Source organism: Chlorocebus sabaeus, chromosome 1, assembly GCF_047675955.1.
Source record: "Chlorocebus sabaeus isolate Y175 chromosome 1, mChlSab1.0.hap1, whole genome shotgun sequence".
Taxonomy (NCBI): Eukaryota; Metazoa; Chordata; class Mammalia; order Primates; family Cercopithecidae; genus Chlorocebus; species Chlorocebus sabaeus.
In genome coordinates, this window is record NC_132904.1 from 100,876,647 (window position 1) to 100,899,024 (window position 22,378).

The following is a 22,378-nucleotide window of genomic DNA, read 5'->3' on the forward strand; positions in this document are numbered from 1 at the left end:
ACTTCTGTCTTTGATCAAAATTTTATTTTAATTTATTAATTATTTTTTGCTATGCTCTGTATGTAATTGCCATGCTATTTATTTTCATCTTGCTTGTGCTTAATCTAGCAGCTGTGACTCTAGAATATCTGTTTGATAAGACTATAGGTAAATTCTCCTTGACAAAATTCCCATCTGAGCTGTAACAGGTTTATCAGCTTCCTTTTGAGCTGCATGAGCCAAGAGCTGGATGTTGCTTTCAAGACACTGTTCTGGTGTGTGAGAGTCCATGAGTGAGGAGACCAAGTGCTAGATTGATGCTGAAGATCTGGTATCTGGTCTCTCTTCTGAGATCCTATTCTATGTCTCTCCACCCAGTACTTCCTGATTGTGTCCAACTTGAAACAGGTTCCTAGAAGCTGCCAAGTCCTAGTTAACATTCCTTTTACTACTAAGACTCTCCCCTGACAGGTTAGGTCTTCTAATTTTTAGGGGACTGCTTTATTTATTTAGAGTTTTTTTTTTTTTTTTTAAATTTCTAGGTCTGTTCCTGCGAATTAAAGGGCATTCGTTAGAATTCACAGAACTTTGTCAATTAAATTTTTCATTTAGCACTGTTTCTGGAAGTGGAAGTGAGAGTGTTGAAATATGGCATGGCCCAGTTTTATTATTTCCTCTTATGGCCACAATTGTAAGCTTTTGCCATAAGATTTCTTTCCTTTCTTGGTTTAATTGCTATACATATTTTTAAAACTGAATATCATGTTTCAATCAAGGGAAGTTCTGTAATCCTAACTTATTTTTGTAATCCTAATCCTACTTCTTTTAGTCCCATTTCTTTTCCATTTAATTGTTTCTTAATTTCTTTTTTTTTTTTTTTTTTTTTTTTAAAGTTGGCACTGCTCTAATATAGCCTGGAACCTGACCTATTGGAAATGAAATTTGTAACTAGACTTTGTAAGTCCTGAATCTAATGATTTATGATGATACAAGGATACTGCTTTTAGCCAAAAATATAAATAACCTTGAACCTAGAACACTTGTGAATTATTAGCGACACTTTTGTGACAACCTTGTAATAATCTGTTACAGTGCTGCCTGATCACGGGGGTACTGGGCTGCTGAGGTGTCCATGAGAGATTTTTTTATCCAGCAAGACAATTTTTTATCATCACTACATGCTTCGCAGCATACCAAGTACCACTTCAACTCCAGTGATTTTAAACAATGGCAAAGATAACTTTTGGAAAACAATTCTGAATTTTGATTAGATACTTTTAGTTATTAGACTTCCAGAAAAGTAGCAGAGTGTTACAACAGAGAAGTCAGCTTGTTGTGTTGTTTTTGTCAGATCGATCTGGATCTGAATCTTGGATCTATTAGCTGTACAATCCTTGGTATATTATTTAATCTCCATTTTTAATATGACATAAACAACATAGTAATATTTATAAGAATTGAGTGAAATTAATTGCATACCATACCAAAACATTGCAGGTGCCGAATAAATATTACCTTTCTCATGGTTTGTTTATAACTTTTTAGGATTGATGATTGTCTGTCAATTCTACTATGAGATGTTGAAGAAATTCAGAGTTTGATCTTTTCTCTCTAATCTATTTTATACTGTTTTGTAACAGACATCCTGGAATAGATGAGAACAAACATTTTAGATTTGACCTATTGTTCTGTCTAATCAGCTTGCAGTTGCCAGCATTCTCAGGACCAATGCTGCCAATTGCAGTTTGATGTACTCTGCATATCAGCTCTTGCTCTTAAAGGAGTAGCTAAGAGAATAATAGTTAAGGACTCAGATTCTGGAATAGACCTCTTGGGTTTCAACCTATGTCCCACCTCTTTGTACTTTGATCAAGTTACTTCTGCATTCTATACCCCAAATTTTTCATCTATACAATGTAGAGAGTAATAGTTATTAACTGACATAGTTTTTAGGGGTACTAAATGAGCTAATCTATATGAAGGGCTTAGAATAACGTGGCATAAAGACACATTGAATATGTGTTATGGTCTCTTACTAAAGGCATACAGATATTAAGACTTAGGTAAATGCTTTCCTCTTAAAATTTCCTTGACTATCCATTTCTGTAGGTAGAATTAATTGCTGTCTCTTTTGTAGCCCCATTTAATAGAGCATCTACTGCTATGATAACATGGTTCACATTTTATGACACTTTGAAAATTGCCTGCTTTTTCCTTCTATATAACTGCATATCCTAGAGAGCACATATCACACATTCATTGGTGGATCTTCAACATTTGACAGTCGAGTATCCAGTAGGTGCTTACTAAGAGCTGTGTAGTGGTTAAGAGTGAGACTGTGAGGCCGGGTACAGTGGCTCACGCCTGTAATCCCAGCACTTTGGGAGACTGAGGCAGGTGGATCACGAGGTCAGGAGATCAAGACTATCCTGGCCAACGTGGTGAAAGCCCGTCTCTACTAAAAATAAAAAATTAGCTGGGCGTGGTGGTGGGCTCCTGTAGTCCCAGCTACTTGGGAGGCTGAGGCAGAGAATCACTTGAAACCCAGGAGGTGAAGGTTGCAGTGAGCCGAGATTGTGCCACTGCACTCCAGCCTGGCGACAGAATAAGACTCCATCTCAAAAATAAAAAATAAACAACAACAACAACAACAACAAACAGAGTGAGACTGTGGAGTGAGACTGTGTTGGTTTAAATACAGGTATCGCTTCCTACTGACCATGTGATTATAGCCAAAATATTTAATCTGCCTGTGTCTCATTCTCCCATTTAATAAAATAAGAATACTTATGTGTCTGCATCACAGGGTTATTATAAAAAATAAAATTAATACATCCACATACAGTGATTAGAACAGGGTATTGCCTATGATGAGCATTCAATAAATACTAGTTTTTAAAACAATGCGTATTGTAAAATTGAATCAATCAAAAAAGAAAAATAATAAGCAATGGTGTGTTCTTACACACAAATACCAAAAGTTTCAAGTCCTGATGGTGATGGGACTATTAGAAGTGGTTTGTCTAAGAACAAGTAGAGATCCTATATTTAAAAGAAATTCTTTCCAAATCTTTTATCCTTTCTGAAAAGAAGCAACTCTCTATTATTTAAAAATTATGTGAATAAAGACAAATTAGGGACACATCTTGATATACTTTCTTCTGTGTACTCTCTGAGCACCCTAAAAATGTTAAGGCTTTCGCCTAAAGCCTCTACTAGCATTAGGTTCTCCTAATATCAAAAGTTAAACATTTTCCTAGAGACATTAGTTTCTTCCATTGCATTCTTTACTGACTTCACAGATTGGGCCTTACCCAATGAAGAGACCCACTGGCTGTTTCAGTTTGTTGAGCTTTAATTTCATGGTCTACTAGGAAGAAGATTCTTTGATGTTATTCCTAGTAGCCAGTGGAACAGGGTGAAGCAGGGTGAACAGAGCAATAGAATAGATTTATGTTGACTTGTAATTTGTAATAGCTGGCAGTTTGTGGCAAACACTAATAGACAATTCCCTAGTGGAACAACTTTAATCAAAAAAAAAAAAAAAGTCCGATTTTTTTTCCTCCTTGTCCCTATTCAATATATATTAATTCTCCTAGTATCAATGAATCAGAATTGAGAATATTGCAAGTTTTAAAATCTAGTAATTTCATATTGCAAATTTCTTTATCTTGTCTCCTTCTTTCTTCTTTCTTTCTTTCTCTCTCTCTCTCTTTCTCTCTCTCTTTCTTTCTTTCTTTCTTTCTTTCTTTCTTTCTTTCTTTCTTTCTTTCTTTCTTTCTTTCTTTCTTTCTTTCTTCTTTCCTTCTTTCTTCTCTTTCCCCTCCCTCCCTCCCTCCCTCCCTCCCTCCCTCCCTTCCTTCCTTCCTTCCTCTCTCTTTCCCTCCCTCCCTCCCTTGCTTCCTTCCTTCCCCCTTGTCTCCCTCTCTCTTTCTGCATGTTTTTAACTGAATGAGCCTATAAAGGTGAGTCATCTTCAGGACATGGATGATACCATTTATCTCACTGCCTCCAGCACTTAGCATGATATCTGACACAGAATAGACACACTTAGTAAATGCTTATCAATTGAATGTATACACTTTTTCTGTAAGAGTATACATTCCTATTTACCTATTATTTATTGAACACTTGCCATGTTCCAAGCCAACTGGTAAGCAGTTTCTCTTGTATACCCATTCAGTCATCATTATAACCCTCGCATAAATTGATTGTTAGCTTCTTCTTATAAAAAAATAGAAAAATAGACCATATGGTTTAAAATAATATCCCCCAGGACACAAGTCATAAATGAAAATATTTATAGAAGCCATGAATTTTTTCATTCTTTCTAGAACACAAAACAACTTCGTGTATGTGTAGAAAAGGTAGGCTCAGTTACATGACTTAATTACACAAGTGAATAAACAAAAACTGTGAAACATACCATACACCAAAGTGGTAGAAATCAGCATTGTGTGTATGTGTGTGAGTGTGTATATGTAGGACTGCATATATACTCACATTTAGGCAAGTGGGTTATGGAAAGTAAAAAACTAAAGCTGAACCAGAGGGAGGGACTAGTTGCCAAGTAATGAATGATGATTGATATAAAGAATGAAACTTAATCAAGATCTTAAATTCTAGGCTGAATAGTTCATGTTTTATGAGAAAAAAATAGCTCCAGGATGGATTTTTCAGTAATGCATAATTTACCAGGGGAATGTTCTGATTCCTATGCACAGTAGTCTTTTAGGTGAAACTTTTTCATTCAGCTACTGCTTGACTTGGTTTGCTTCTGGTTCAGTGCAGTTGTGCTGCTTCTAGCTCGTAGCACTGTGCTGACTTAACGTGGAGGTCTTCCTTATCTTGCATATCATTATTTTTAGTATTTAGCAAGATTTTACATATGTTTGGCTCATATCTACTTGAGTTTGCATTTCCAGAGCATAGACATGAGCAATCAGAAGTCCCTAAACTACTGTCTCAGGAACTTGCTATGCACACAGCTCAGTGAGCTGGAAGAATTTCCTGGAGGACTAGAAACATATTGTAAGACCAGCTTTCAGGATTCTTGTGGTTTCTCATGCATTCCTGAGTAAAATAGATTGTTTAAAGTTCTCATAAAATACAACCTTGCTTCATGCTTTTAGGGATAATTACAGTTAGCAAACCATACATCATGCCTCAACTCTAATAAAGAGAAAGGCAATTACAGAAACCCAGGGCTTAAAATTAAGGCTCAAGTGTTGTCTCACTAAAACTAATTGTCATCATAGAAGGGATTTTGAGTTCACAGAACCTAACTGTTCACCTAAGAAATCTAACCAAGCAAAATCCCTATAAATTTTCTTTTCTGTTGTTATTGTTTAACCAAAGTCCAGGTGAAGTCCTAGGATACTATTGTAGCTATCCACGATTTAGACTTTCTGGTCCTATTACTTACCAGGTTCCCAGTAATGCTGTATGTAGATTTCCCTAAGTTCTATTCTGTTTTTTGCTTTAATATCGATGCTCATGCTCTCCTGTCTGCTGGAAATATTCTTTCTTCTCCTTATTCTCTCAGACTCAACTCAGTTTGTCATCTTCTTCAGGAGACTTTGATAACCATAAAGATTGGATATGTCCTCTCCTAACCCAATAGTTGGCTCTCGCTGCTATGCTTGTAATGGTGAGATGCTGTAACTATTATTTGTGTGTTTTTCTCCTTTACCAGGTCTGAGTCTGTATCTTACTCATATTTTTAACACTCAGTAGCTAAAACAATTCTGTTTTTAGGCACAGTCTAGGGGCTCAGTAATTGTTTTGTTGAGTGAATAATTTGAGGCAGTCCCCAGTGCAAAAGGAATGCCAACATAAATACTCAAGGAAACATTTCTGTGGGACTTAATGAAGAAAGGAATCTTTTTGCTCCACCTTAACCAACAGATCCCAAAGATCCATCAGGGAGACAGCAAGGTATGAGGCTTATACAGCAGAACAAGGTCTTTGCAATTTGTGAGTTCTTAAAGAAGAATGGTATAGACAAAATAGACATAGATAAGGGTCAAATACCCAAAGTATTGGTCAAGACACCAACATTTATTCTGGAAAATAAGATCTAAGTCTTAAGGACGCTGATACAACATTTGTGCATGACAACTGTGAAACTCAGGTTCTTGAAAAAACTCAAGGTAAAAGAATCTGCCAGTAGTTAGGTGAGGGACATGGATGCTGAGGCAGCGTATGGATGAAAGGTGGATTCAGCACATTTTTGTGGACAGGTATTTTTGAAGGACCGGTGTCCTCACCCTGAAGATTCTATCAGGATAAAAACTGGCAGTTCTTCAGCCCAAATCTGACCGGGTCAGGGAAGGTAGACTATGCCAGGCCAGGAAGGGAGAATAACTGATTAAACCCAAAATACATTGTAGGAATCCATACTGAGAACTCTAGGGCAATATGAATCCCAAATGCAGACTTAAATACCAGTGTGGTAAGGCTGTGATATAGTTTAGATCTGCGCCTCCACCCAAATCTCATGTTGCATTGTAATCCTCAATGTTGGAGGCAGGGCCCGATGGGAGGTGATTGGATCATGGGGGTGAATTTATCATGAACGGTTTAGAACCACCCTCTTCGTGCTGTTTTCGTGATTGTGAGTGACTTCTCATGAGACCTAGTTGTTTAAAAGTGTGGCAACCTCACACACTCTCTCTCTTGCTCCTGCTTTTGCCATGTGTACTGCGTGCTCCTGTTTTGCCTTGTGCCATAAATAAAAGCTCCCTTAGGCCATTCCAGAAGCAGATGCCGCCATGCCTCTAGTATAGCCTGCAGAATCATGAGCCAAGTAAACATCATTTCTTATAATTTCTTATAGCAATGCCTGATTGGACAAATACAGGCTGTAATGGAGGTAGAAGAAGGAAATCCAGATTCCAGAAAATATTCTTAGGTGGTAATTTTTCTGGGGACCTGTCCAATATAATTGCTGGACATGTGGAAGTGAGTAGGACTCTGGATAATGCAGGTAATAAATATGGAGAAATACTCGAAGGGATACAACTGGATAGGCTAATTCGTATGTGCTAGAGACTGTAGAGATTGATGAGAACCTGCTTTCACTGCTGTGTTGTCTGAAACATGAGGATAATTTGTTTTCCTCCTCCTTGAGTTTCCTTAATGAATGATGAAAAACCCCAGCTGGCTTCAGACCCGGGTGATGAGAGAAGCTTCCAGGACAACAACTTTTATCATGACATGCAAAGTATTTGAGAAGACACTGTGACGTAGATGATCTTTTGTGATAAATGTGGGAAGAGACACAACTCTTAAGCTTGATGCTATAATCAGACATATAATTATTGATTTTGTAAGGGTCTGTTGAAAAGTGGGAACTCAATTAGCCGGACATGGTGGTGTGCACCTGTAGTCCCAGCTACTTGGGAGGCTGAGGCAGGAGAATGGCTTGACACTGGGAGGTGGAGGGTACAGTGAGCCAAGATTGTACCACTGTACTCAGCCTGGATGACAGAGTGAGACTTTGTCTCAAAAAAATTAAAAAAAAATTAACAAAAAGAAAGAAAAATGGGAACTCCTCACTCAATGACATGCCATTTGTATTGCTCTAGTTTTGACTTCATCCTCGCTTGCTTGGATAGCTAATGGACACTGTTTCTTCAGTCTATCTTCCCGTTCTAACTCATGCTCCTAATTTTTTTCACATCTTTTGGGAATCTAAATTTATTCTACTGTGTAAAATCTGATAACAGAATGATTTCTAATTTTTTAAAACATTACTTGTTAATATAATGCATTGAGTAAATAAATACTGCTACTTATCACTTCCCTACTTCCTAGGACTAGTGGTTTTAAGGTATTCCCCCTATGGAAAATGAAAAAGTCACAAACTAGAGAGAATCTTAGGTAAACTCTTAATTCATTACTGATACTTTATACTTTGATATGCTCTTAGAAATTCTCCCTACGTAGCAAAATTCACAGAAAAAAACAACACACATAGAAAATGCTAAAAAGGGAGTTTTATCTGGGTTTTTAAAAGCATTTTTAAAAAGCTCTTCCTTCTCCATGGGAAGCACTGAGGCCCAGATTTGTTTGTTAATTGAGTTCTCCTGGACTGAGCAGCTAGTCAGAAGTAAAGGCCTGTGAGACAGTGGGCTCCTGTCTCCAAGTTCTATAACCACAGAAATAGCCAGGGCCCTTTATATGGGACTTACATGTTTGAACTGATAGTGTGAAAGAAAGTCCATTCTGCTAAATGAAAGAGTTTGTTTCTTTTCTATAAATGTTACAATTCCTTTACTGCTCTGAGAATCAGTTGCAGAAAATATATCATTCCCAAGAGCAGAACTATAAAAGATAAAATACAGTGAAAAGCTACCTTTTCTAGGTTACCTGAACAGCATATGTGGATCATTGAAGTAGACTTGATCTTTAGAACTAAACCTGAATTTTATAACATTTTTGGATTTCTTGTGCCTCACTCAGCTATAAAAGATGCAGTATATATTCTGAGAAACATTTCTGTTCTTCTTTTTAAGGCCTTTAGGAAATTGTGGACATGTTAGTTAATTTCGGAATAACATTAGTGCTTTTGAAGGTAAGTTCAAAGGTTATTAGAAATGCTTGCTTTGTCATTAAATCACTTACATGGAAATACCTACAAACAAAACAAAACAAAGCAAGAAGAAGAAAAAAAGCAGTGCCCAAATAATCACACATCATGCTGTAATAAGACACTAGTTGCTAAATTATTTTAATGCTTATATTATTGTCAGGTCAAAAGCAACCTATCTTATTATTGTTATATCAATCTGTATCTGTTCTTAAATGGTTTCATCATATGTTGGGGAAAATGGTCATCAACTAGGTTGTCAGATTGCCTTGTTTGTTAAGCTTTAATAAATTTTGCAATACTTGGCATGTTTTAATTTTTCCTTAGGCCCAAGGAAAACAGGGCAGTGTGGGATTTGGAACTTTTATTGATAACATACAACTGGGATATCTACAGGCTTCACATATAATCACACAAAAATATGTTGCATTATGCAAGGAAATTAAGCAAAAATATAGATTTTTATGTATCTGCTGTTGTGAAACACAAAATAACCACTCATTCAGTCTTCATACCCGTGCCTTTGGTTATAAAACAATGTGTGATAAGAATGAAAGTTAACTGAAAAATTGCTTTTTATAGTTTGATGAATGGGGAATTTGTTTAGGACACATGCTCTGCTTAATAAAAATCCCCATGAGGCATGTACAGTGGTCAATTCTGCATCATCTTATTGTTTCTTCAAAACCCCTCAGACTTGATCTCTGAGTCCCTCAAAGTACTCTTCACTTCTGTGAGTGAACAAGGGTTATTGTTTACTCTGAATATGGGTAATTCAGGGGATATTTATAAGTATTTTTCCATATGGCTTATTTAACTATAATATCATTTCTCTGTCAAAGATTGCTCTAAAATGTAACATTAGAGTAATAATAAAATAAATTATTCAGAAATGAGTATTACCCTATGTTACTTGTTTCTTCTAAGTGTTTTAATATTGTAATACTCTGGATTGCCATGGAAATTTTCTTATCACATAAAGTTACCGCCTGTCCTATTAAAGTACATGTTTAAAAATTCAGTTTGATGTAGGTAGATGTGTATATTTCAGTTATTTCTTTATTATATCCTGGTTTTGCTGCCTATTTTTGTGTTTGAAATAATTTCTTATTGTTTCTATTGATTATTTTTACTACGAAGACCTAAAATAAAAATAATAGAGATTTCCATGGAAATGGAATAAATACTAATCTTTATAGGAATGAGAAGGATAGAAATTAAAGTCTGTGATATTCATCCCAAAGTCAGTTATACAGCAAAACAACAAATTTGATAGCACATTTTACCAGATTATTTTGAAGGCTTTAACAATTTGAACATTATTATCTATTTCCCTGTGTTTATCAGCATACTCATGGTTCATAGATTTTACAGATCCACCCCTGCTGTTTCTGGAAATAACCGTCTACTTCAAAATGTACTGTAATCCCCTACCAAATGTTTGAATTTAAGAAAAAAACCATAATAACAATAGAACCAGTAGCTACATTACAAAGCTAATTTTTCTTCTTCAAGAGAATGGGAAATGTCTGTGAGAAGTTATGTCAGCCATATCTTGGTTTTAACAATTATGGGACATAGAAAAAGTTGATTTACTCTCATTCCTCCTAAATTGACGATCCTGCTATTATGCTTCACGTACCCCTGCTTCGTGCTTGGCCTCGAGACCACCTATTCTAGGAAGCAACTCCAAACCCTCTATCTAGTTTGCCCCATGTGCCAACCAAACAGATTTTAAATACTTTATTTTTATTAATGTAGTAGTGATACATTAAGTAATAGCCATAATCACAATTTATTGAGCAATAATAATGTGGCAGGCATTGTACCAGTCCTAGTATTATGTATTATTTAATCATCATAAACATTCTGTGAATTGAATTATTCTTATTTCTCAAATGAGGAAACTTAGGTTCAGAAAAGTAAAGCAACTGGCCCAGGAAGATAAGACAGTGAGCTCCAGACCTGGGACTCAAATTCAGAATTGTGTAATTCCAAGTTTATTTTTTCTCAATTAGTGATAAATGAAACACAAGAGTAGGCTAATCAAATTCTCTAAAGACTGTATGAATTGCTTTGTAAAACAACAATACAATGAAAGTTTTATTTAAAAAAATGGAAGCAAAAGCCACATATTGACTTCAAAGCAGTTATAGAGTAGAGGTTGGAAATTTTGCAAAATAGTTTCTCATGAGGTTTGAAACCACAAAGGACTTTATTTAGAAATGGTCTTATGATACTCAAACACAGAGGAGAACCAAATAAAATATATTAATAAAACCAGGAAGGGGTGTCTTTAAGGTGGCAATTTTTAATCAAACTTACATGGTTTATATACCCATGTGAAATATCATGAATTGTGCAATTACAAATTATTGGCTTCTCCCTCATCCTGGATAACAATCAACTAACAATACACAGTCTCTTAAAGTTAGCCAAGAAACCTAAAATTGTTACCCTAATAAGGATTCAAAAATCAACTTACCTTCTCAAATGAAAATGTTATTCTAGCCCCAGCAAGGCAGAGATACTTGGAAGTCATTGACTGGAGGTGGGAGAAATGTATATATTAGTGGGAGAAGGGAGGTACCATAATTCTATTTTATAACATATTTATTGCCATTTTATGTGAAGATAGTATACATAAAATAACAATCTTTCAGGAGGAATACTAATTGCAAAAGTGATAAAACAAAATTATACTGATCCTTTATTAAGCCTAGGTGTTGACTGTATGCTAACCCCTTTAAAAGTATTAGCTCAATTAAGGCTTAAAATGGTCAATGTATGAGTCAGTGTTATTGCCCTCTGTCTACAAATTACAAACTGTGCCTGAGGTCGTTTGGTTTATAAACTGCAAAACTGAGACTTAAACACCAGGTCAGTCTGACTCTGAAACTCATGCTTAGAACAATTATTGTGAAATACAGATGTTGTTTTCTCTATAGTGTAAAAATATTCAAATTCATAACTTTGTTAATATCACTTATGAATGAATGAATTCTGCTAGTTACTGAGTTTGGGAAACAAATCATTAATTAACCTCGTATTGATGTCTCATAGTGATTTTACAGGCATGTTCCAATGCACAAATTTAAATGAACAAGATTTCAAATGACTCAGAAAAGTAACACTGTTAACATAGTACTTCAAAAACCCAATACAACAGAAAATTTTTACAAAATAGAAGCTTTGATTGTAAAAGCATAAAGAAATTGAACTCAACTTCAAAGGGATGCTGCAAAGGACATTAAGAGTACCACCAAGATTTTATTAGACCACAGTGATCTACTTTGGAAGTCTTTGAAGTTAAATGCCCCCAAGAAACGTTAAAGTATGCAGCTTAGAACCTGGAATAAAACTGCTTGGGGCCTCTAATAATCTACTTAAACAGGTATTTGAATTGCAAAAGAATATTATATTTGGACCTGGTGTGTGTACATTGCTCAGAATACCACAGAAAATTGAGAAATTTTAAAACTTCAAATTGTTTTCTTCATAAACAAGCTAGTCTTGATCAGATAAAACATTACTATTTTCTTAAAAAGTGGGGACATGTGTTAGAAAACCTTGAACTTAAACCTTGACACCACAGCTCATTGGCTATGTGGCCTCAGGCAAAGTACTTAACTTCTTAGAGTCTAGAAGTTCCCATTTTTAAACCAGGGTACCAGTCTCTATCTTCCAGTATGTGTAATAAAAAGTGGTATTAATAATGCTAAGTACTTGATATAGTGATGAAAACACAGTATGTCTTCAGTAAGTCAAAATTACTATCAAGTATATTTTTTCACATTCAAAATTCAGCTGTAAAATCAGAATTTTAGCAATGCATGAGAGTCAGAAGAAACTCACAAGTATCATCTTTATTTTTTTCTTAAGAATTTTTTTCATCCTAACAGTGCATTATAGAAAGTCATTTGTTCCAGTTCCTTTATTCTGCTCTTTTATTTGGGAAATTAGCTCATGTATATTTTTAAATGCAAAATATATATTTACAAGTTCTTGCTATACAAAGTTTAAACATTTGGAAAATACAAAAAAGTAGAAAAAATTCTATACCAACTACCCTCAAATAACTATTTTAAAACATTTTTGTGTACTTCTTTTCATTCATTTTTCTTTATATATTTGCACATGGTTAATTAAATAACTATTTGATTAGCCATATAATAGACATTAGTCTAGATGTAATCATTCTTCTTGTTGTATTTTTACTTTCTATTTGTACAGTATAATTCAGAACTTATCCTTGAATTGATATAGTTACTAACAATGCAGTCCATAGAGATGGCACTTTCCTTGCAGGTTCATATAGTCCCTTTGGTTTCCTTGCTTCTTCCATCTAAATGGGATTAACTTCCTTTGACTTTCTTCTAAGTGATGATTCTATGCTGCCTCCAGATTTCTGTTGACCTGGGGACTCCTAAATGTGTGTCTTTCATCAGGCCAGCCCACTTCCTTCTGCTAATCAGCTTGGATACCAGCAGCAAGCATGGATTTGCTTAGCTAAGGCCGGATTCAACCTCCTTAAAACTGTAACCAGATCAGAGGCTCAGTCACTCACCACTTGCAGAGTCAATTAATAAGAGCAAGGTCTGGTATAAAGAAAGTGACTTTTTATTCCAAAGCTTGCTGGGGAAAATGTGTAGGCTTCCTGCCTTAAATGTATCAATTCCACTTTTGGGTAGAAAGCAGGGGCATTTAAAAGGGGAACTTGGCATGGATGGCATGCAGGGGAGAGAGCAAGCAAGTGGAGGACTGTGTGACTCACTTTAGCACCTTATTTACTGGGGGAGGGGGGTCAAGCTGGTATCATGGGCAGAACCAGGTTGTACGACAGCTGCTATCTGGAGATTACTCTCCAGGTAGGGGAGAGTTTCCTAGGGGGCACACTTTAAGTTGTAAATTGACTGTTTTCTCTGGAAGCAGTTCCTGGTGGGAGAGGTTTCTGGCTCTGGAGCTGCTAAGTAAGCACACAGATAAGCTTGCCCTGTAGGGAGTGTCTGGTGAAGGAAAGGTAGAGGTTATAATTGCATTTCTAAAGAGCTAAGTAAGAAGTGGGGAACAGGGAGAGGAGGAAAGAGAAAAGAAAAAATAATAATTAAAACAACTCATTGTCTTAGAAAAGTGGGAGTACTCGGTTACAAAACTACTGCAAAACCTACCAAATCACTGAGATTCTTGCCTATAGTTGGAAATTTCACACTTGCTTTTTTGTTTCTTCTATGATATATTGATGATTTAACCATCTTTTATTATGATGTATGCAAATAATTTAACTCCATTAAAATCGATATAACCAAATTGAGTTTTTCTTCAAACAAGGTTGTTACCTGAGCATTGAGCTGTGCCTTAGGGAAGCTTTTATTCTGATGAAGCCAGCAATTTCTCTGTTCAGAGCCAAGTGAAATCTTCCTTCTGGAATTATATTGTAGACCCACATTCTCCTGGTATCAAAATCAAGGCACTTTATAGGAAATGAAAAGGAACAGCTGTGAGATAATAAATGCCAACTTTAATTAAAAAACTTTTCATTTTCTAGTACTCCATATACATGATTGTGGAATCTGTGCAAATTGAGAGGTTTCCTAATTACTTCGCTTAGTAATATCAGGGCAGGATTAGTTTCCACCTGATAGTGTAGGCACAAACCCAATTGCTGTTGTTCTGCCAATGAAGATTATTAACCTGTTGTATGATAGTTCTACAAGCTAAGTGTTTGGTTCACAAATCTGATTTCTATATAGATTTTATAGATACACTCCTGTTTATTGAAAGCACAATGTATTTGGGAAATCCCTGTGACGACATACTGAGTTGGGTGATAACTTGATAAGCAGGGCTGAATTATATGACTCCAATATTCAGAGTTCATGGAATATGGTCTCATCAGTGTTTGATAGGACCATAAAGACCATCTATTCCCACCATGGCCTCACAAGGAGAGTTTGTTACCAGAGAGGGTTCCCTAACCCAAAAGAGGGTTCTTGGATCGCACACAAGAAAGAATTTGAGGCAAATCCATACAGTAAAATGAAATCAAATTTGTTAAGAAAGTAAAGAAATAAAAGAAAGAATGGCTATTCATTAGGCAGAGCAGTGACATGCGCTGCTCAGCTGCTTATACTTATGGTTACTTCTTGATTATATGCTAAACAAGGGGTGAATTATTCATGTGTTTTCCGGGAAAGGAGTGGGCATTTCCTGGAACTGAGCATTCCTCTTCTTTTTAGACAATATAGGGTTCTTCCTGACATTGACATGGCATCTGTAAACTGTCATGGCGCTGGTGGGAGTGTCTTTTAGCATGCTAATACATTATAATTAGCAATAATGAGCAGTGAGGATGACCAGAAGTCACTCTTGTTGCCATCTTTGTTTTGGTGGGTTTTGGCTAGCTTCTTTACTGCAGCCTGTTTTATCACCAAGGTCTTTGTGACCTTTAATTTCTGTTGAGCTCCTGTCTCATCCTGTGACTAAGAATGCCTTAACCTCCTGGGAATGCAGCCCAGTAGGTGTCAGCCTTATTTTACCCAGCCCATATTCAAGATGGAGTCTCTGTGGTTCAAAAGCTCTGACAAGTTGACACATTCATAATCACGGATTTAGTAAATGGTAAAGCCAACTCCTGAATTCAGGTCCCCCTATGATACTGGGTTCCAGGTATAGTATATATCCTTCCAATACCATTTGCTTTGATTATATGCCTTTAGTGTAAAGATTCTGAGAGTTATGGTTGCTCTTATACTACAGATGGCCTTAAGAAAAGTAAGTCAGGAAAATACATTCAATACAATTCAATATAAGAATTTTCTAGAAAAGTAGATTATTTGTTTGTGTACATGATTTGTATTAATGAGATACCATGACATAATTAAAAATTAAAGGGTGATAAGGTTTAGTATTCTTAAAGAATTCAAAGTTTCTTCAAAATACCAAGAGGGGCCATATTTTACTTTAGTTTGTCATAAAATTGTGCAGTAATCTTTGAGACAACCTTGTTAGCAAGGTAGTCGGAGCATGGGATCGCTTTGATGTTTCAGCAACTCAATACTACCCACATTATTGTAACCTCTGCTTAAGTGGATAGCATTTATAGACATTAATTTTATTTGATAGTAATACAATAAGTCATAGTCACTTTTTTGATATTAAACATTATGCTTTTATTTATAGAGTAAAAGAGACAAACATACATTTTCTGTTGTCTTTAAAGTTGGAGCTTCATAAAGTGTAATCATAAATTCTTATACAGTATTTTTGTTGAAATCTGTATCTAATTGAAACTATCATGTCACAAGATCAATCTTAGTTTGTAAGTAGTCTTGATTAGTTTCCATGGCCTTTGTTAGATTTGCCAGTCTATAATCCTTTCTGTTGATCTCCCTCTTTTTGTTATTATGGTATGTTAATTAATATAGCCCTCATTAGAAAGTTCTGAAGAACTTAGCATATCAAAGAACTTGGATGGATAAAAGGGGAAAGGAGTCAGAAGGCATTGTCTGCAAGGGGTTTCTTGACTTTCTGTGATTATTACCCAGCCTTAGACTCCTGAGGTTTATTGCCCTTCCAATAGCACTGTTCAAAAAAAGAGTTTATTCCATAAGCATTTGATTTGTTACGTAACACTGTGACCCAGAGTCCATGATCTAGAATGTAGCCAGTAAAGGGCAGAGATTAAGAAATTGAGGCCAAGTTGGAGAGTTTGAATACCAATTATATTTTATATTTACCATTTGACTACCATACAATATTTAAGTGTTTGAACCTACAATAATAATTGCACCAATTTCATAGAGCTTTTATGAAAATTAAACTTATTCATTCATGCAAAATGCTAACTACATGCGTGGAACCTAATAAGTGGGCAATCACAGAAAGGAATAATAATCATGATGCTTAGGGTACTCTTTCTATCCTTAACCATTGAATCCCAGAGAGCTCATTGAGTAAAATCGCCTTTCTGCTCTTGGAAAAAGTCCTAGTGTGTCTCCTAAACTGAGTGCCCAGACCAAAGATAAAAGAGGGAGGGGTTGAGAGGAGTAAACTGAAAAGAGAGATTTATCACGCTCTTTTATAGTAAGACTGCCAGCTTGAGTCTTGATATTTATAGATATCTCTTCATCCTATTTGTAGAAGTTATTTTTCTCTAGGGAATACTGCTGTGGGTGAGGAGCTTAAAAAATATATCGAAGTGACCTTTCTACTAAAGAAAATACGGAAAAAAACAACAACAAAAAATTCGTTTGTCAGTAGGACCACAATGCAACTAACTCACTGAACCTCTCTGTCAAATAGAAAAATACAATTCATAAAACTTTAAAGGCCTTTGAAGAATCAAAAAGCTAAATTCTAAAATCTTAGTCCTAAGAAAAACAAACGATTGTGATGTATTATAACATATATTTATAAAATATATTCTTATTACTCACAGTCTCAAGAAACACATGGAGTTATATACACTTTACAAAGTTTGTTTTATGCAAACATACAAACTGGATTCAGCAGAATGAAGATTTTGTTGAGTATCATTTGTTATATCATAAGGTTTATCAAGAGAAAAACCTCCAGATTTGTAAAATGCTCTAACATTTATTGAGTGCATAATACTGTTGGATGCCTGAATACAAAAATATATAAGCCCTCAAGCAATTTGCCATCTGGTGGGAACAACACATAGAATGCTCTTATAGCATTTTACACAAGCTTATTTTAGGACATGTGCAACAAAATATTGTCAGAAACTATTTGTGTGTCTGTTGCACACACTGAACATTGATTTTCTTGAGACATGGTGTTATGTTTTTCTCATTGTGGTTTCCCAGAACCTGGAGCAAAAAACCTTTTCTAAAACACTGTGAAATACCTTTAAGGAATCATTTATTTCCCACTTTCAGCCTATGTGGACTGGGTGGGTTGAATCCCATCTTCAGCTTCATAGAATGTCTATAACTTGATTAGGTTTCAAAGTATGAATCTGGTGGGGGTTACAAACATTCAAACCATATTAGAGGCATCACTTTGTTTACTACAGTCTTGATTCTGTACTTTATTATTTTTTAATTTTTCCATAAGAGATAGATTAGGTTGGGACCCATAATCCAGGGAAGCCAGCACTCACTGACTTGTAGGTACCTTTGCCTGTTTCTCCAAGAGATGTATGCACAAATAACATGCTTATAAGCAATCAATTTTTATTTCAAAATGAGTTATTAATATTATACAAATTAGGGCATTTGAAAAACGAAGGGGGCACATTTACTAAATATTATGAGTGTAAACCATTTACTTTAGGTTTCAATACCAAACATGAAGGTGTCCAAATAAACTTGTCGTTTGTCTATGAATAGGTTTCCCAGGTCTTCTGTCCTGACTTCATCTAAGACCTTATGGAGAAACCGGAGCTCTATAAACTTGAGTGTCTCTCATCTGCCTTAGAATGGTGATTCTAATACTTCCCCTTGTCTAGGTTACAGAGTTTTTGTTTGTTTGTTTTTTAACAAAATACAATGTGATCATTCATTTCAAGTGCTATTATAAAATATACTTAAGTGTTGTATCTTCCTTTTACATGACTTAACTTACAGTTACTTTTTTTAACATCCTGGAGCATCATTAGATAATGGATCTCTGACTTCTTTCACAGAAGACAGAAAAGTAATACTGAGGTTTAGCGTACTTCATCAGCAGTGAGTGAAAGAACCCAGATTTCAGTTAAGGTGTGTTTTCTGTAAATTACTGTCTTTCCTCATAGACCTATTTTAGAAGTTCATAAAAAGATTAGAGTTTAGTTTTATAATCTTGGATTTTGAAATTGTTGAAATCTGTATATCTATTTAACTACCTATCGTTTCTTTATCTGTATGTATATATGTGTATGTGCATGTGAACATAATTCTACAATGTGTTGACAAAATTATATTAGTAGCTACTGTGCTACTCTTTCTATTCAAAGCCTTACATTATAAATATTTGTAACTATCTGGGAAAAGTACATTCCAATCTAAATTAGGAAATGAAAAGAAAGAGACAAAACTTGTTGATGTTACAGGATGAGTATGGAACTAGACTTTGTAAGCGTTGACCATATTTGTAATGCAATATAGGTGACTTTCCTCATCTATAACTTGAGGGATGTATTCAGTGTGATGATTTCAAAGGTAGTGTCCAGACTGTAATGTTGATACCATATTGATGTCTGTTCATATTGGGCCTATTTTTAGACACATTTATTCCTGGAAGTCACTTTTGAAAGTGCATGCCTATGAGGTTAAGTCCACCAGTGTATCTTATATTTTCCTGATATATGCTTTGCTGATGTTTTCTCTTCTGACCCTGAAAAAAGCAATGAAACAAGGCACACATTTCGAAGCAATGATTCTATATTACATGGCTACAGATATATAGTTTTGCAAAATGTGAAGCCCTGAAAAATGTAGCCTATATTGAATAAAACCATTTAAAGTAAGGAGTTTTTTTTTTTTTTTCTGTAAATGCATATAATGATTGACTAGAAAATGCAGTATTTAGCATAGTGATTCCAGTAGAGTAGCTATGTTTCTTATAGGTTTATTCTAGAAGTTAAATCAATATTAACTATTATTTAACGTTATTTACAGACTAGCAAACTTTATAGATTTGCTATAGATTTCTGGAAAATTGATATCACAAATAAGAAATTCTCACAAGAGTTTTACTTCCTATTAGAACAGTATATTCACTAAAAAAGCAAAAAATAAAATGAATAAATAAATAAAATTAGATAACTGGTTATGAAGTAAAACAACAAATTTTTAAGAAGTTTGTTTTCTTTGAATATTAATTTTCTAATTTGTGTCTAGTATTTGGCTAACTTTGAATTTGGAATATTTAGAAAATCATCTTGATGAATCTCTTCTTAGTATAATCTGAGTTGATTTAGTGTGGCATTTACACATCTCTCTTTCAGTGAATAATCCAATATCAACTGTGGAAAGGCAAGAGCCATATTGTATTGAAAGCTAACCTCAAGACATTTAGAAACTTTTTATAGGGAAAAAAATTATTGAATTATTTAATGACCTACCATAGTTCTGCTCTTCCAGTGTTGGTATTGCTCTCACTGAAATTAATGATCTGGTAAAGATTTGCACTTATGAAACTAACAGGATGAATAAAGGAAAACACAAACTTTGGATCAAACTGTCATTAATCATAGTCAAATATAGCACTGGCAGCAAAGAATCTGTGGTGAAAGTCAAAGGCTAATGAAATTCTCCTGCATAATCATCATGAGGAATACTAAAAGCTCATGGCTGAAGAAAGCGAAATGCCCTGTAAACAATGCAAATATGGATACTGTAATATATGTGTGTATGTATATATGTGTGTGTGTGTGTGTATTTTTTTCCACCTTTACTTTTGTTTTTAAGGAGCCTGTGTTTTACTGGTTAAGGCTGAACAATCAACGTTTAGTTTTCAGGGTAGAAAATCATTTCTAAGTCTTTCACCTTTACCTAAGGAACTTGATACTTTTTTATTAAATACCTACACTATGTTCAGTAGGTTTTTTTTTTTTCCCCCCCCAAGCCAAACTGTATCCAGCTTTATTAAAGATACTTTCCATAAACAATCATGGTATTTCAGGCAGGACATGGGCAGACAATCGTTAACAGTATACAACAACTTTCAAACTCCCTTCTTCAATGGACTACCAAAAATCAGAAAGCCACTATAAAACCCAATGAAGTCTTCATCTGATGCTCTGAACAGGGAAAGTTTAGAGTGAGGGTTGACATTTCACATTTAGCATGTTGTTTAACAACTTTTCACAAGCCGACCCTGACTTTCAGGAAGTGAAATGAAAATGGCAGAATTTATCTGAAGATCCACAATCTAGAAATGGAACCAATGCTGTTTTGACAGGTGCCATCTCAGTGGCATCACTGGAAAGTCCAGATTGCCTGACACACTGGTAACCAATGACTATGGGTCAGGTCCCAACAGATGTCTGGGCTTAAGGGAGTTAAGTCTATGCTGAAAGATGGAAAGGGAGAAGAGGACATAAAAACAAATTTGTTTTTCCATACCACAAGGCTTTTGTGCCAAGGTGGCCATGTGTGTCAAAGTCAGGGAATCCCTCCTCCTGGGAACCAAGAGGAAGTCTCTCAAAACTAGAAGGGAAAGGTGTTTTCCCCACATCAATCCAGCTTTGGAGACATTCTATTAGTGACATATGCCCCTTCCCCCAAAAACAACAATGAAGTGTTCTGTGTGCTAACAACATAGCTTTTAAAAAAAAAAAAAAAAAAAGTGAAACAAAATTCTGCATTTTTATAAAACTTGATAAAAAATAGTATTTCAAACTGTACAGTCACCAGAAGTACACAGTTATCAAAAATGCACACAATTCACTTGGCATCTCCAGCACCTTCAGCTTTCTGTGCCTGGTCTGTTTTGGCATCTCCGTTTTCTGCAGGGTTATTCCCCTCCTTGCCAGCATCAGCTTTTCCCTTTTTCCCTTTGGGTACCTTCTCTCCCTTCTTTGCAGGGGCCTTTTTAGGCTTGGGCTCTGGCTTTGGAGGAGCAGGTTTAGCAGACAACCTCGCGGATCTTCTCTGTGGTTCGTCCTTCACCTTGGCTTTATCTCCTTTAGCATCCCCTTCAGCCTTTCTCTTGGGCATGGTAGCGACGGCGGCGGGACGTAGGTGCTGGACGCGGGATGCAGCGCGCGCGGGCTTTGGTCGGTCCGGGGGTCGTTCTCGCCTCTTCTTCTTCACACTGCTCCTGTTCAGTAGGTTTTAACTTGGTTTAGATAAAAGATGAATCCACTAGATCTAAGAAAATAGCTGAAATGCTTCCTAGGTTACTTTCATAGATAGCATTTACAAATTAGATTGAGGTATTAGAATCACAGTTTTATGCCTGGAAAATGCAAATTCTCTCAAAACAGGATTCTAGTTGCACAAGGATATTCCTTTTTATTTAGGTATTTCAATAACTTCTGCTAAATGTACAATAGAATTATGGCATTTGATGATGTAAAATATCTCATTTCACACGTTTGTAGATAAACCTAAAGGTTCTTCACATGTAGGCACTTATAACAGGATGGTAACATTGTGTCTGGAGTTGGTTCCTTCTGGTGGGTTTGTGGTCTCACTGACTTCAAGAATGGAGCTGTGGACCTTCGCAGTGAGAGTTACAGCTCTTAAAGATGGCACGGACCCAAAGAGTGAGCAGTAGCAAGATTTATTGTGAAGAGCGAAAGAACAAAGCTTCCACAGCATGGAAGGCGACCCCAGCAGGTTGCCCCTGCTGGCTGGGGTGGCCAGCTTTTATTCCCTTATTTGTCCCCCTCCATGTTCCATTTCTGTCCTATCAGAGTGCCCTTTTATCAGTCCTCCCCACAGTTGGCTACTTTTAGACTGCTGCTAATTGGTGTGTTTTACAGAGTGCTGATTGGTGCATTTTACAAAGTGCTGATTGGTGCATTTTACAATCCTCTTGTAAGACAGAAAGGTTCTCCAAGTCCCCACTGGACCCAGGAAGTCCAGCTGGCTTCACCTCTCAACATGATCACATGGTGTTCTTTCAGGAATTAAAGATCTAGTGCAAGCTAACCATGGAGCATTTTAGCAGTGTGCAAGATGTTTCAGTGGGTGTATGGGCTCCAGAGTCAGACCTGCATTTATTCCGTCTCTATCATTTTCTGTGTAATGTGGGATAAATTACTGAAACTCTCTAAGTGTCAGTGTCCTGATCTGAAAATGTGTGTGTTTGTGTGTATGTGTGTGTAGTGTGTGTGTGTGTGTGTGTGTGTAT

At 35.9% G+C, this 22,378-nt stretch overlaps 1 protein-coding gene and 1 long non-coding RNA gene across 2 annotated transcripts in view; one reads left to right on the forward strand and one right to left on the reverse strand.

Moving 5' to 3' along the window:
- LOC140709736 (uncharacterized) overlaps nt 1-22,378 on the forward strand; it is a 240,290-nt gene that overhangs the window by 18,645 nt on the left and 199,267 nt on the right. The window lies entirely within an intron of this gene.
- Nucleotides 20,145-21,336, reverse strand: LOC119626586 (non-histone chromosomal protein HMG-17). Its single transcript, XM_038005268.2, has one exon. It carries the CDS (start codon nt 21,235-21,237, stop codon nt 20,965-20,967), a length of 273 nt encoding a protein of 90 aa, XP_037861196.1. The 5' UTR covers nt 21,238-21,336; the 3' UTR covers nt 20,145-20,964.

Bases quoted from the DNA above. Each gene is read 5' to 3' on its own strand.
- LOC119626586 (XM_038005268.2), bottom strand. From the start codon at position 21,237: ATGCCCAAGAGAAAGGCTGAAGGGGATGCTAAAGGAGATAAAGCCAAG.